General features: G+C 38.8%; 1 protein-coding gene across 1 annotated transcript in view; it reads right to left on the bottom strand.

Moving 5' to 3' along the window:
- Positions 1-264: 264 nt before the first annotated feature.
- The window catches only part of FSCN1 (fascin actin-bundling protein 1), a 29292-nt gene continuing 13261 nt past the window's right edge, over positions 265-16295 (bottom strand). The window contains exons 2-5 of the mRNA XM_069983558.1: positions 15003-15159; positions 11778-11899; positions 9406-9573; positions 265-3681 (exon numbers count right to left, since the gene is read on the bottom strand). Coding sequence (XP_069839659.1) covers positions 3479-3681; positions 9406-9573; positions 11778-11899; positions 15003-15159 — 650 coding nt within the window. The 3' untranslated portion in view covers positions 265-3478. The remainder of the gene's footprint in view (positions 3682-9405; positions 9574-11777; positions 11900-15002; positions 15160-16295) is intronic.

Genomic DNA, 16295 nt, shown 5'->3' with positions numbered 1-16295 from the left:
TTTAGGGCCCTATTACACCAACAGATTATCTGACAGATTTTTTTTAAAGCCACAGCCAGGAATGGTTTTGAAAACGAGAACTCTTTACTTTATTACCTGTTCTGTTTATAGTCTATTCCTGGCTTTCTCTCTCAAAAAAATCTCTCCCCTAGATAGCAACCACTCAATTCAGCATTTCCTTCTCAAAATCAGCAGCAATTCGTGTCAGATTGATAAATCTGGGCCAGTGTATGTTCTAGATCAGCAGAAATAAGACAAATCACATGAATCCAATGTACTTATTTTATTTAAGCCTAGCCAGTAAGTAGCAAGTTTACATACCAGCCAAACAAAAATACAGCACACGGTCACAAGAAAGCTTGAGACTGGAGTTTACTTATTCTTTGAATAAAAAACAAAAAAACAATTAGATCACAGGTAGAATGGCTGAATAGCTATTGGGAGGTAAGGGAACAAATGAAATTCTTAGTACAATTCATGATATAAAAAAAAAAATCCAGTTATGTAGCAAATCACATGAATGGCAAAAAATGCATACAATAGAAAAGAACAAATGGACAAAAATTTGAAACCAGCACCTAAATATTTGTAGAAAGCTGCCATTGTCCACACTCCAAACCTCTTCCCCTGGCTTCTAATGCAGGGTTATGAGTGTGAGTGCAGATAGCAATGCTTCCTGTAGGTATTTAGGCACCAATCGGAAAAAAAATTGGGCACAGAGAGCACTATTGCGTTTTTAATGTAACTGTTCAGGTACACTTTGAAGAAAAGGCTCACCACTGTAGAGGATGCTGTGAAGCCACTGTGTAATATTGTGAATATTGCAGCAGCAAAACAACCAACACTAGAAGTAATGCAGACCTTTCGTCTGCAACATTTGGGGGGGGGGGGGGGGGGTATGGACAAATTGGACTTGCCCTTCATTCCAGACCATTTCCAGGAATAATAAAAAAAAAATAAAATTAAAAAGGATGCAGATGGTGCATTAAAAAGATATCATTAGCCATAAACGGATTTGAGAAATTATATTCTGTACGACTGCCTTAAAAAGAATGCTGATGCAAGATTTTGCAATGCTAAAACCCTGCTGTGCACATGCAGATATTTTTCACTGCAAAGATGGCCACAATGCCACAGCATAAATTTCAGCATTAACTTAGTAATGGATGAAATTTGCAGAATAGAACAAACAATCCACATGGCAAACATGGCATAAGGTCTGCTTACAGATTAACACACATCCCAGCTGTATAAATCAGTCAGTAATTTGCTCTACATCTCCCCCTAGTGTCTGCTGGTAGCCAGAATTTTATCATTTAAAAAGGGGAAGCCCAGATACATCACTTTTTTTCACAAGTGCCAGGTAGGGGGGGGAGGTTAAAGAAAAAAACATGCTCTCATCTCCCTGGCTCCGGCGCTGGTGGCCACAACATCAATCCTGTCCCCTGCAGCTGTCCGAGTGGGGACTCTGGCTAACCAGACCTCACGCGTCACAACCAGTGGATGTAGTGGGGGACCGGCCACCAGCGCCGGAGAGGTTGGAGCATGTTATTTCCTTTATATACCCCCTCCCTGGCACTTGTCTGTGTGTGGTTGGGGGGGGGGGGGGGGGTTGTGTAAGAGGTCTGTCCAGACTTCTCTTTCAACTCTGTGGTTTCTAAGCTCTGAATGAAACCCCAATACATAAACTGCAAAGTTATGTGGACTTATAAACCCGTTACAGATGATAATTGTCCTGTGGAACAGGAGGCAACGATCAGCAGACATCATTCATGTCGACTGATCGTTGAAGTCGTTTGTCTTTCAACATGTTGAAAGACAAACTACTTATACAGCAACGAACTGCTGTCGTTGCTCCGGGGAATAGGAGTGGCGGCAGCAGACCGCCGCTACATCCTATGGGCTGCCTGGACGATCAGCGATCACCCAGGCAGCCACCCGCTCGCTGCAGCCGCGTGGAATAGCGCCAGCATCAAGCGGGGAACGATGCGATGAACTCTGAACATGATATTAACTGACATATACTTATTTATTAAAAAGCCATATTGAGATCACAGCAAATGCAGGTTTCACAGCTTTTTGACACTTGAAGACTTAAAGGGCTACTGCGGTGTAAGACTACTTTCCATATAGTGCTGCAGTTATATAGAAAATAATAAAAGAAGCTATTCTTATGTCACCGCTCCTGTGGTATCTCAGAGTCCCCCCATTGAACACACACAGGCCGGAGTACCTCTTTAACTTGACACTACATTTTAAATTGCCTGTACTAAGAGCTCTGTTCTGGCGGACCCTCTTTATTAAACGTTTATCTATACCTTATTTATAATACTGAGTCAATGCCAACACATATTTGAAGCTAATAAATCTTGTATTTACATTATTATTTAGCACCATTATACAGTTTGTATTTAATGGATAACATATAGTGTATAAATTGTACAATGGATGGTGACAGCTGTGCCTGCTTTTAGGATCTTAAAAATATTACCACCAGTGTTGAGAAGGCAATAGGTATTCTTTTATTCAGGCCGGTTTTACTACATCAATTAAATAAAACTGCTTCGGCCCTAGGTAAGCCCTCTGTGTGAGGTAGTTTTTTTTTTAAACATATCCATTATCTGTGTTGAACATTATAAAGATTCAAATGTAGCTGATGTTTTTGCCAATGTATGTGCAGCCCTAGCAATTTGCTTACACATCAGCAATACAAAGTGGTTTGTAGTACACTGCAAATGCCAATTTTAAATTGCATGTTTTAAATCTGAAATGGGGCTCGTACACAGAGGTAGTATATGTTCTGTGGCCCAATCTGCACTTGTTTTATTGTGAATTAATGCAGTCTTTCAAATCACTGCATAGTAATTAAAGATGTACAAAAAAAGCCACTAATGAAATCACAAAATTAATGAAATGTACTGAAAAACACGTGGTTCTGTTGTCCATCAACTTACTGCTATGTGTGAGCATCTCTAGGAAGAGGCTGTAACATAAGCCCAGTTCCTTGGTCTGCCAGAATGTGCTACAAATAACGGTGCTTTATGTGGCAGACTTTCAAACTTTGGTATGCGATACCCTAACAGAACAGACAAAACACATCAATTTAAAAAAAACTAAATTGTGACACATACTAATGTGAGTGTTTTCTAATTAAGTTGTTTAAACCATTTAAAATGTAAGTCCATTGGAGTCTCTAGAACACAGCATTTGAATTTATGGAACAAACGGTTGTAAAATTAATTAAAGAATCTGCACAGATGTGATTTATAGCAAATATATAGCTTCCAGTTGATTTGGTTTTATTATGAGACGAGGATTATTTTGTCTGCAAAAAAAAAAAAAGAAAGAAAGAAAGAAAAAAAAAAAAAAAGCTTTATGCTTATTTGATGTCCTGCTGAGAAAGACATAGGCACAAGAAACACAGGATGTGTAATACAAGACCAGATCAACTAAAGATTCAGGCCACAGGTACAGGTTCTTAGTACTCCCACAGGGTAGAGGAATCAATGGACTCTGAATTGGCTTTGAGAACACCAGCATGGTCTCCCTTTAGGTACAGGCCATTCACCTTGACAGCTACTTTGTTTTGGTCAAAGAACTCAAAGAAGAAATCTACCCGAGATGGGCTACTGCTGGTAACAGAAGTATCATTTCCCACGGTCCAGTATTTTCCTGTAGAATCTAAATAAAAAAAGATAAGCATTAATAGAAACAATAAAAATTTTTTTTTATATATATATATATACATACACAATTTATTATATAATATATATATATATATATATATATATATATATATATATATATATATATATATACACACACACAATTTATTATATATAATATATATACACACACACACACACAATTATATATAATTATATATATTATATATGTGTGTGTGTGTGTGGATAGATATATATATATATATATATATATATATATATACACACACACACACACACACACAATTATATATCAAATATATATACACATATATACACACACAATTTAATATTATATATATATATATATATATATATATATATATATATATATATATATATATATATATATATATATATATATATTATATATATATATTCCCCCCAACACACACACACATTTAGATCAATTGTTGCATAACTAGATGAATTTACATTTCATTATACAAAACATACACCACCACGACCTTCCATGGCATATACACTTCTTGCAACAAGACATGTAGGATAATGCAAAAGGAGACAGCTTTTGTCCACAATGGAACGCTCTATTCTCACTTCTACATCCTTACAAGTGTTAATGCTTTTAGCATAGGTTTATATTTGACAAAAAGACATATTTCTTAGAAATCCAACTAGTGCGCATTCCAATGATAATCAAAAGAAAAAAAAGCAGCTGGACACTATGAAGTAGTGCACACCACTAGACGTCTGAAAAATATCTATATGCAATCTTTATTTGTAACATGAATCAAAAACATAACATCACAACAAACTCAAGGATAAAATCAATTAAAAACCATATAGGATATATAGCAAAGATATAGCAAAGAACTGAGTATGGGGATATAGTACTCCCCTACTCAGCCAGAGAATCAAGCAATTCTATTAGTTCCACATGGTGGTGTAGTTTGTAAACTATAATATATATCGGCCTCCGAAGAAAAATTACATCAATATTACTATATAATATACATGCTCCAATAAATACATAAATTAATACACAAGTGCTGGAAGATAAAGTGCTGTAGGATAAAGTGCTATTTGTGCAATCCAATCAAATAAACCAATAACCTAACACAATATGAATGTAAGCAATAAAGTAAAACAAAATAAGGAAGCCGAATCCTATACAATCACAATAAGAACACAATAAAGAGATCACCAATGTTCCTCCATGGGAACAGATGCCCTGGTGTGGACCCAACGCGTGTCGTCACTCAAGGTGACTTCGTCAGGGGTGGAGCCAAGTGTAATGATGACCTTTTTATACTCACATATAATTAATATAATACATTTACAAATTTTAAATCATAATTAATTAATCACAATGATATCAAGAAGAAGAGAAAAAAAAATGTAAATCATAAGTGTACCACCAGCAAAAAAATTTGCTATTTTGCAGCATTGTAGTCAATGGTGTCTAATACACATCCTATTTGAATTTGGCGTCTGAATAGGTTTCTGGGTGCCTTTTCTCCCCACTGCATCTCAATAGCTTCAGTCTCCAGCGCAAGATTTGTCTAGCACAAATCTAGGATGCTGGGTCTCATGCTGGATACAGGAGCTATGAAGAAACAGCAGGTAGCTCTTCTCATAAAAGGTACAGCTGTATGTAGTGGAAGAACGGCCACTCAGAATCCTATTTCGGCGCAAAGTTAAAAATGGATGTATATCAGAAAATTGCTGCACAACTTTAATAGTTTTTCCACCAATCTTTCTCGCCACTAAAAGGTACAGTTTAAATGGGTGCTGTCATTAAAAACAAATTTAATACACATTTAGGGTGCCTTCACACGTAACAACTCGCAGCTTATTTTCCGCAGAAAATCCGCATGGTGCAAATAAACGCACATAATACGCTGCTGTGGGAATACATTGCCATTGAGTTACATAGTAATCATTATCGCAGCGGATTTCATAGCAATAAACCTGCAGCGTGAAATAAGCTGCGAGTCGGTACGTGTGAAGGCACCCTTATATAGCATTTCTGACCGTGAACAGGAAATGAGGGAGGGAAATTCAAAGATCCAGTGCAGGGAGACAGACAGAGAGACATCATGTAATCCCCTGAACTAAACTTATATATTTTGTGTATATGAATGTGTGACACTTAGTTGCAATTTTAGCATTCAAACATGGCACTATTTTGGCACAAATTGTGCCATTCGCAGTAAAATTGTGTCATTTTTAACTGCAAATTTGTAAATATATAGTGCAGTTTTAGCAATTGTGCCATCAGAGGTAAAATTGCATATTTTTTTCCAAGATTTTGGTGAATTTGTGGCAAAATTATATTAAAATAAAAAATAGAAAAATAGAAACAAAAAAGCCATTTTTCAATAGAAGATATATACTGTAAAACTAAAAATGTACTTTGTGTACGTCACGACACGGTAAGCCGCAGCTATGACTCCTGAATTTCATCAGGACCGACAGACTCCCGACTCCTGCTCCTTCATAAATGGCCAGTCACATACCAGGGGAGTTGAGTGTGACAGCTTTACCTTATGTTCATTTGATACCTCTGTGTCTCTTCGATATCTATTGCTGGCCGCCTGCACTGTGATGGACAGTATGGGGGCAGAACTTTGAATCTCGCAACCTCATTTCTTAGTCAGAGTCAAAACTCTTCTTTATTATATACATGCATTCAATGACAATGGGCAGTGGAGCTAAAACAGTGAAACCTAGTGACCAACTATGAACTAAACTTTTTTTTTAAATAAAGTGAATTACAAATACTGGATAAAGACGCCTCCGTCAGAATATGAAAAAGTTGTTTTTAAATTAAAAGTAATCTTTAACAGTTAGGGGACACATCCATTTTTCATTTTTGCGTCTTCGTTTTTTTCCTCCTTGTGCATATAAGGCAAAAGAGTGTGCATTTTCCCACCTAGAGACCCAGATGAGCCCTTATTTTTGGGCCACTAATTGTACTTTGCAATGGCAGACTCTGGACTCTTCCAGCTCAGAAACAAACTGAGACCACCCTTATCTAATAGGGCCATATATATTGATGAACAAAACCTATAAAATTCATATCAAAACTAAATTTTAAATTGTTATAAGATTTTTTTTAAAGCTGGAGTCGGTACATTTTTTTCCGACTCTAGCTAAAACTAGTTCTGACTCAGACTTCACAGCCCTGCTTATAACGCTTTTATCTTTTAGTCTATGGGGCTGTGTGAGGTGTCATTTTTTGCGCCATGATGTGTTCTTTCTATCAGTACCTTGATTGCGCATATGCCACTTTTTGATTGCTTTTTATTACAATTTTCCGAGATTTGATGCAACCAAAAATGCGCAATTTTGCACTTTGGAATTTTTTTACGCTTACACCGTTTACCGTGCGAGAACGGGAATGTCATAATTGAATAGTTCAGGTGATTACGCATGCGACGATACCAAACAAGGTTATTTATTTTTATTTATAAAGTGAGGAAAGGAGAGGAGATTTTGTATTAATAAAAAAAATAAAAAAAAAAACTCTTTTTTTTACACATATAATCCAAGTCCCCCTGGGGGACTTCTAGTATGAATGCTCTGATCTCTCATTGAGATCTATGCAGTAAAGATATACTGCATAGATCTGTGCTCTATTGCTTTTGACTGCTGCAGCCATTACGGTGCAGACCCTGGCCTGGTGAGGATGCGGGGATCGCCCCTCTGCGATCGCATCTGCCCACTAGACCACCAGTGAAGGCGGACATCAAGTATTTAGATGTAGCTGTCAACTTTGACAGCTGCATCTAAATTAATTAGCTGCCACGGCGATCAGACCTTGCCCGTGACCCCCCCTCTGAGCTCCCCTAGTGGCAGCTCCCCTAGTTCAGTAACGTCCTGGTGCAGCTAGGGGTTAAATATATGGAAAATAAATCAAAAAGGTAGAGGCACACTGGCTGAGGTGATTTAGGCAATGTCTCTGGAAAACAACTTCGCATTTGAGAGAATGTTGTCTGTAACCTGGAGCAAACTATAGTTGTTAATCTGTTCAATTTTAAGGTTTGACAAAGAAGAGCATTAGTTGTGATTGGTTTGCCACCTCCCATAGCACACAGATCTTCCACCTGCTTGATGCACCAACCCTACATGGCTCTCTCTAACATGTCTTAATGTGGAACACACCACTCTGGAGCCGTGTATCTTCTGCAATCCAGCCCCTTACCTTCCAAGTACATACTGGACTATATATACACACACACTGTATGGGTAATAGAATACACTACATGTGTGGATTCACAATATAGGTATTAATACCACCATAATATATGCCATCAATAAGACCATCATTTTGCACAACCCACACTATCCTTATTTGTCAAGTTTGTTCTTGTATTTAGTAACTGAGCTGGAAGCTCACGTTGGCTAGTAATTTTACTCTCCTGGCCACAAATCTGCACCTATGTTCTAAAACTTATTACCAGCTCAGAATGCTTTTGAGTCATCACTTTAAAATGCACCAATTGCTCCAAAACTCAGCATCTTATAGTAAGATTCTCATTGTTGCTTAGCTTTTCACCACAGCAATATGAGATGTTAAAGCTGAACTCTAGTTTCTATTTTCTAGTTTCTTGCCACTGCTCTGGACAGTTCGCGACATGGACAGCAGAGAGCACTGTGTCAGACTGGAAAGAAATTATATACAGTGGTACCTTGGTTTAAGAGCGGCATGGTCTGCATAGTGTGGTCTACAGCACTGTACTCTGGCCCAGGAAGTCTCCCTCACCTTCCAAATCATGGCAGATCCACTTCAGGCTGGGGCTTACATCAGGGCTGTGGAGGTAATCTCTTTAAAGCTGTAACCCTGCTTCTTTTCCCAGACAGAGTGCTGCATGTATGTGCCCACATCTGGCCTGCTCATTCCTTCATGCTCTCTACAGTCTTTGTCAGTCCTCGTGTTTCCCATTCTCTCTATTCCTGCTATAATGTGCTTGCACTTACACTCAGCTATACACAGTTTGTGTCACTGTCCTCCTGGACAGCTCTGTGACTCTCGCTTCCTGATTGTTCCATGTTGAACACCCCCCCCCACCCTTCCCAATTGCTGTCATGTGACCACACAGACCTGACAGCAACCCTGCTTCTTTATTCTAGCCTGTTTTATTATGCTACTGCATTATGGGGATCTGCAGCGCCATCCTGTATCTACAAACTGCTGCTGTTTTTTTCAGGTTTATGCACTTACTGTACATTATACTCCACATGTTGGTTGCTATAATGTGCAGTAACTTGTACAAGACAGAAGCTATTTTCATTGTTTCATCTGTTCTACATGTTATTCAGAATAAAAATCATTTTTGGGGAGTGGAACCAATTGTCTGTATTTTAGCGATTCCTTATGGGAATTTTTGCTTTGGTTTAAGAGGATTTGGATTACAAGCACAGCCCCGAAACGAATTATGCTCATAACAACATGTTTCTGCTTCTAGAAGGGTTGAATTTTAACCATGCTTCTCTGGGTGCTCTCTTCTGCTCTTTAACCATTAAAACCTTGAAAACACACCTGTGGCTATTTACAGCATTTAGTGTAATCTGTTTTTTGCATCCCATGGAGCATTGTCTTATTGCTGAAAGAGAATTTCAGCAAGGAGAGAAAGTACCTTCTAACAAACAGTAGACGTGTTTACACAAAATTATCTGAATGCAGAACATAAGATACATGCTCAACAACACTAACCTTTAAGGTTGTATGCGCCATCATTAAATTCCAGTTGAAAAACATCATAAATGGATCGGTTGCAATCCAGGGTCCCGGTCATTTTACGGCACCCTATAAAGCCATGCTCTCCCCTCAGGACAATTAATGGACGGTTAATGAGTTTCATCAGGAATTGTTCTGATTCAGCTGCAAAATAAACAGAACAAATAAATCTCATATATATACAAACACATAGTATAAGTAGTGGATGTGCTTTAAGCTTAGTGATCATGGGTTAATACACTACATCCACATCACTTTCATTTTTCAATGAGAAACCAGTTTAAGCACTTTTTTGTTTGGACAATATGGGAGCTTTAGAGTGACAAGGAAATACACTGCCCCTCCACTGAAGGCAAAAGGGAAATGGTGCTACAGCTTGCTGCTCTTTACAGTACAAGCAATGTAAAAACTCTTTGGCTCCTCATACTCTGGAATAGAAGAATTTATATTCATTTGTGCTTTCAGAATGTGTCTCCTTGATTTAACAGATATCTAAGTGTCAGTGGGTTGGAACGTGAATTGCAGCTGACAGATTCCCTTTAAGATATGTTCACACATCATTTTTTTCAGCATCATTTAAAATGGTGTTCATCATTTTGACTCTAAAATAATGGACATCATTTAGCTGTCTGGCCGCCCCTCATGCAATGACTGGTGTTGATAAATTACTCTAGTTAAGGTGGACTAATTGTTCTTGGGCTGTGTCTTTAATTAAAAAGTCAATTGAATTTAATAGTAAAAACGGCAAAAAGAAAAACCTAAGTGACCAAAAGAAGAAGGTCTGCTGTTTGTAAAAGGCGTCTAAAAATGTAAATTATTTTGACGCCCACGCAGACAACATCCGTTATTTTACATATGGCACAGCAGGCCATTGGGGCTGCGGATTATGGTTTGCCCTTTTGCTGCAGCTTCCGGTCAAAGCTCTTGCCAGTACTTTTCTGTGCATGCGCAGTTGGAGGAACTACAAGCCATGGGCGCCATCTTGCCATGTTTACACACATCAGGATGACGAATCACTGCTTGGTGCTCTGATGAATGATCCATAACAGGTGCTTCCCTAACTATGGTTACATATAAATAAGATCTCTGTGCAGTACTTTCACTGGAACTTCGTCAGGGAGAGAGAAACGTAACGCGTAGGGGCATTATGGGTCGCCACGAGTCCCTCCTCTCCCTCTGTTTGGTGATATGTATTTCTATTGATGGTTGTCATTTTGTGACTGAACTAATTTATTGTTTAGTTATTTTGCAATTGAGTCACCATTCACATGACACATACATTTTTGATCAAAACACCTTTATATAATTTTTCATCTTGTTTCTTTATTCAGGGATTGTTGAGCTGTATTTTGTGACCATGTGCTGACCTGGGGGACCCTGGATTTGTGTGGGTCCCACCTTGTTTTTCCCTTTAAGAATTTTAATTGTTTATAGCGTGCAGGGATATTTTTTCCCTTGCCATTGTCTGTGTTTTTTTTGTACATGTTTTTGCTATGATTAAATAAACTTACAATTCTTGTACCTTAATTATTTTGGTGTGCTCCTTTGCATGACATACCCCTGTTTCTTTTGTTGGTAGTAAACTGCCTACAGAGTACTGATCTGCAATCAGAGACACTGCCTGACAGCTGAGCAAGCAGGAGGCCAGGCACCATTGTTTATTCATGAGGAGGAGGAGGAGGAGGAGGAGGAGGAGGAGGAGGAGGAGGAGGAGGAGGAGGAGGGAGTGGCGAGTCGTGCTGGAGTTTGGCACAAACACTGACCCACAACTCCTGTTGGACTCTTCATTACAGTAGAGGAGACGCAAGATTGTGCATAATCTACTCCACAGACGAATTACCAAGAAGGACCATGCTCAAAAGGAGACTGCCAACAACAGCACAATGTCAGCCCTCGGGTAGGGCCCAGGTGCTAACAGATTCCCTTCAAAGTAAATCTTGTTGGCGCTCACTTCAATACGTTATTTCTATTTTTAACCTCTTAGTGACAGAACTAATTTTAGCTTTGAAATTTGGTAGTTTTAATAGGAACCATGCTTGGGCACATATGGGGAAATTTATCAAGGGCTTATTTTTAGGTGAATAATTAGATTTTTCAGCCATTTTTGGTCTAAATTCTATTTATGAACCAGTATTCGGCGGGCAAATTTTTTAAAAAATGAATCATTTGAGACTTTTCAAAAAGTTGCACAAACTGGTGCAGGCCTACGTCTGGTCAGTACCAGGTCAATATGCTTGTGCAATTTTTGCGACTTTTAATACGACTGTTGATACATTCACTATGGCAGTACTACCTTTTAATAAATCAGTCACAAGATAATGGATAATTATCATTAGATATATGCTCACCAGGAGAATCCACAGATGCAGCGAGCTGTCCATTTTTTTTAGCAATCACAAACTTTCCATTTGCTGCCTTCAAAGTAATCCTTCGATCGCACCATTCAATGTTAAAGTAGCAATTGTCATTCCTTTGAACAAAACAGCATTGTGATACATATAGATTAAGTGAACACCAAAGAAATTAAGGAATAATAAAAAAAATACAAAAACAACAACTTCTCTTTGCATTAAAGGCTGTTATAAACCTTAAAGCCGCACTAGTTTTCTTCCTTTTCAAGGTGAATTATTTTGCAGTGTATTCTAAGGTCTAAAAGTATGGAGACATCTGAATGGAAACCGAACAGTGGTATGACAATGGGGCACATCTGTGAGGGACAGTGTTCTACCTTATCTATAAGCAGCCCCATTGATTGCCTTTAAATCTTTTAGTAAATGAAAACTACTATACTGCAACATACACAAAACTGTTTCACACATGCCTCTTTTACCTGCTTCTTTTATTATAAAAATAAGAAAGGGGGAGGGGTCTGTCTATATGTTAAATCCTGCCTTAAGCCCATTCTGCGGGAGGACATGAGTGATTATAATATGAAGTCTCTTTGGGTAGAAATAAGGGGAGGAATGGAGAATAATAAAATTCTTATAGGAGGGAGATATAAATATCCAAAGTATAGTGGAAGAATCAGAAAATCCCCTTATACGACAAATAGATGTGGCAGCGAAGCAGGGGGAAGTCATCATCATGGGGGACTTTAACTACCTAAATATAAACTGGGAAGCAGAAACCTGCAGCTCCAGGAAGGGAAGCGGGTTTTTGGAAATAGTAAAAGATAATTACCTTTCCCAACTAGTACTAGTTCCCAACAAGAGGGGGGCACTCCTGGACCTGATCCTAACCAATAAGCCAGAGAGAATATCAAAAATAGAGGTGGGGGGTAACCTAGGTAATAGTGACCACCACATAATAAATTTTCAATTACCCTTCAATAAAAAGCTTAGTAGACGGGCTACAAAAACATAAAATTTCAGTAAGGCTAATTTCCAAAACGGAGGACCTTGGGGACAGACTGGGACAATGCCTTCAGAAATAAAAATACACAAGAGAAATTGGACATATTTAAGGGCATCCTGGGTAGATCGTGTGAACGACACATGGGAATAAAAGTAGTAGAAATAGGAGAAAACCATGTGGTTAACCAGGGCTGTGGAGTCGATAAGCCGCAGCTCCGACTCAGACCCCTGAATTTTATCAGGACCGACTCAGACTCCTTCATAAATGGCCAGTCATATACCAGGGGAGTTATTTATCACACCGGCTCAGCAGCTTCTCCCTAATGTCCTTCATGATCCCGGGGCGACTTCTGAGTGAATAAAGGAATACTGTATATAATGCAGATTCTCCTGTGTGTGCAGTGGATGCAGCCAGTCTCCAGCCTCCATGTCCTGAATTACTCACAACTAGACTAGATGGAGCAGGTGATCTTTTCCTGCTGACAGTCTTCTAAGTTTCTAACCAAATATTCACCATACTTAAACACTGCTAACAATGCCACATACCTGTAATATAGGAGGTCAGCCATAGTGATATACAGGGGGTCACAAAGTGATATAGAGGGGCCACACAGTGATATAGAGGTCACACAGTGATATAGAAGGTCACTGTGGGGGCACGCAATAGCACGTACACACACACACAAACAGCCTGCTGCAGCCATAGCATACACACACACACAGCCTGCTGCAGCTATAGCACATACAGCTTGCTGCAGCCATAGCGCACACCACACACACACACACACACGGCTTGCTGTGGCCATAGCACACATACACATAGCCTGCTGCAGCCATAGCCATTCTCCCAGAGAGAAAACACCACACTGAGGACAGAGGTTACTGCTACACTACTTATGTCTTCTCCTCCTTCTCTATATTACACAGGATATCTTCATATTACACTGCTGCTCATATACAGTCACCCAGCATCCAGGAAGAGAACAGCATAGATCTCCCCCCCCACACAATGGACTCTTCCAGGTCAGAAACAAACTGCCAAATAGTGACCGACAACTTTTCCACCCTTATGTAATAGGGCTAGTGTCCTAATAGAATGTTGCAAATAATAATTAAATTCATATCAAAATTCAATTCTACATTTTTTAAAGATTTTTTTTAAAACCTGGAGTCGGTACATTTTTTTCCGACTCCAGTAAAAACTAGCTCCAATTCCGACTCAATAAATGATAAGAAAAAAGTATTCAGACTACTAAAACAGAAAGGTAGTGGGGAAGCATTGAGCAGCTTTATACAAAAGAATAGAATGTGTAAAAAACAAATAAAAAGCAAAAAATGCAACAAAAAAGGATTGCCACAGAAAGTAAAACAAATCCCAAAATGTTCACCAATAAACAAAAAAGACTTTAAACTGAAAACGTTGGTCCCTTTAAAAATAGGGTGTAATCGACTGTCTTCTCTACTGTATTCACAGAGGAGAATCCCATAACAGAGGACATGACATCCTCTACATCTAGAGGAAAGAAGATTTCACCATCAACATCAATGCAGGTTCTTTACTGTATGAGCACTAAGACTGTGGAACTCTCTGCCACACATTGTTGTCATGGTGAATTCATTAAATAAGTTTAAGGGAGGCCTGGATGCTTTTCTTGAACAACATAATATTACAAGTTATGTGCATTAGATTTCTGGTGATACGTTGATCCAGGGATTATTCTGATTGCCATTGGAGTCGGGAAGGAATTTTTTTCCTGTGATGGGGCAATTGTTATCTGCCTCATAGGGGTTTTTGCCTTCCCCTGGATTAACACAGTAGGGTTTCCCTAGGTTGGACCTGATGGACTCTTGTCTTCTTTCAACCTTATTAACTATGTTACTATAAATAGAGGGAGTATATAATCACACTTGATATACAAACACTTGGCCTGAGATAAAGGAATATCTTCCAATCTCAAAAGATTACAATGAATTTGACATGCTCGCTATAAATGATCAATGGAGGTCCTGCTACTTCAACTACAATATATTTGGCTGTTCTAGATAAAGTGATCTCTCACACACACATACTACAAGTTTTATAGGAAATACAGAAACAGATGGCAGTTTATTTTAAACTACTGAAATTTCTTAATGAATTTTTTAAAAGGCTTGAAATTAAATAGACCGAGTACAAGGATATGTACTGTAAATCTAATTTTAGAAAACTAGTTAACTCACAAAGTTGAAGCAGTTGCTTGAATTCCGCCATTACTTGACAGGGTCCAGTATTTTCCAGTATGAGTCCGAAAGGCACACTTTTTTGTATCCTTATTGATTTCCAGTTGGAATGTCTCTTGATCACTTTCCTCATCTTGGTTTGCAGACAGATCAATACCTAGAAAGTAATTTGTAAGTTAATTCTTAACGATCCTTCTACCCCATTGAAATGATTTCATTTTAACACAGCATACAGGAGATACAAATGTTACCTGGAAGTAAGCCAAATGCCTCAAATATATAATTATATATATTACAAATACATAATAGGAGAAATAAATAAAACTGTGCCAAAATCTCTGGCTATTTGCAAACCATTTCCAAAATCTCACTGCGACACTGCACCCAAATTCACAAAAGCATTACAAGCTACAAGTGACCGTGTTCCTACATTTCGGTCACTGCATGCAGCTGAAACCTGGAACTATGCCCTATGCAGTTACCAATAACCGTGTGATTGGTGGTCAGCTTGTCAGTTTGCTGCCTTTGAAGTCTGCTCAGTGTTGCTCTGGGCGCCTGAAAAAGCTTGATGCAGTCCTGGGAGAAGATTCCCAGGACTGTATCCAGCTTTTGCAGACACACGGAGTGGAGCAAAGTTCAAAGGCAGACAGCTGACAAGCTGACCACCAAGCCTAGTGAAGCACTTTGCTAGTACTGTAAATTTGCTTATGCCTATTAAAAAGCTTCTCTCTCCCACACCCTTCCGAGACGGCTGATGTAAAAGGAGTACCTAGCAGGCTTTATCTGCACCTTTGTAGCTTCTTTGTAATGCTGGGAGGGTTAATTTGAGGTCAAGTTGCTAAAGAACTTTGTGTGATGAATCCTCCGGGCATTACGTTGCAGATAAAGCCTGCCAGGGACTTTTTCACATCAGCCATCTAGGAGGAGAGGGGGAAGATAAAAAGACAGTTTGTGTTTTCAGGGAAAAAAAAAAAAAAAAGCAGCAGCTCAGAACTAGGGGAAGGAGACCAAATAGATAACAACGAATGAACCGTTAGTGGGCAGCAACACATGAAAAGTTATGTTTAAGTGGAATACCCTTAAGTGAATTACCCTTTTTTTTTCCATCCTCAAATTCAGAAAGTTTTTTTCCCCCCCCCATCTACAGGGCTGGTTGGGCCGTAATTTTTTTACAAATATTTCTTGAGGGTGCCTTCTAGGGATGCACGATGCACAGAAATATCGATACTACTATCGATATTTCGGGCAAAAAAAGATTCAATACCAGGATTTCCTGGTATCGATACTTCATGT

Source organism: Dendropsophus ebraccatus, chromosome 9, assembly GCF_027789765.1.
Source record: "Dendropsophus ebraccatus isolate aDenEbr1 chromosome 9, aDenEbr1.pat, whole genome shotgun sequence".
NCBI lineage: Eukaryota > Metazoa > Chordata > Amphibia > Anura > Hylidae > Dendropsophus > Dendropsophus ebraccatus.
The sequence above is the reverse complement of the archived record's forward strand: the minus strand, read 5'-3'. Positions and strand labels throughout refer to the sequence as shown.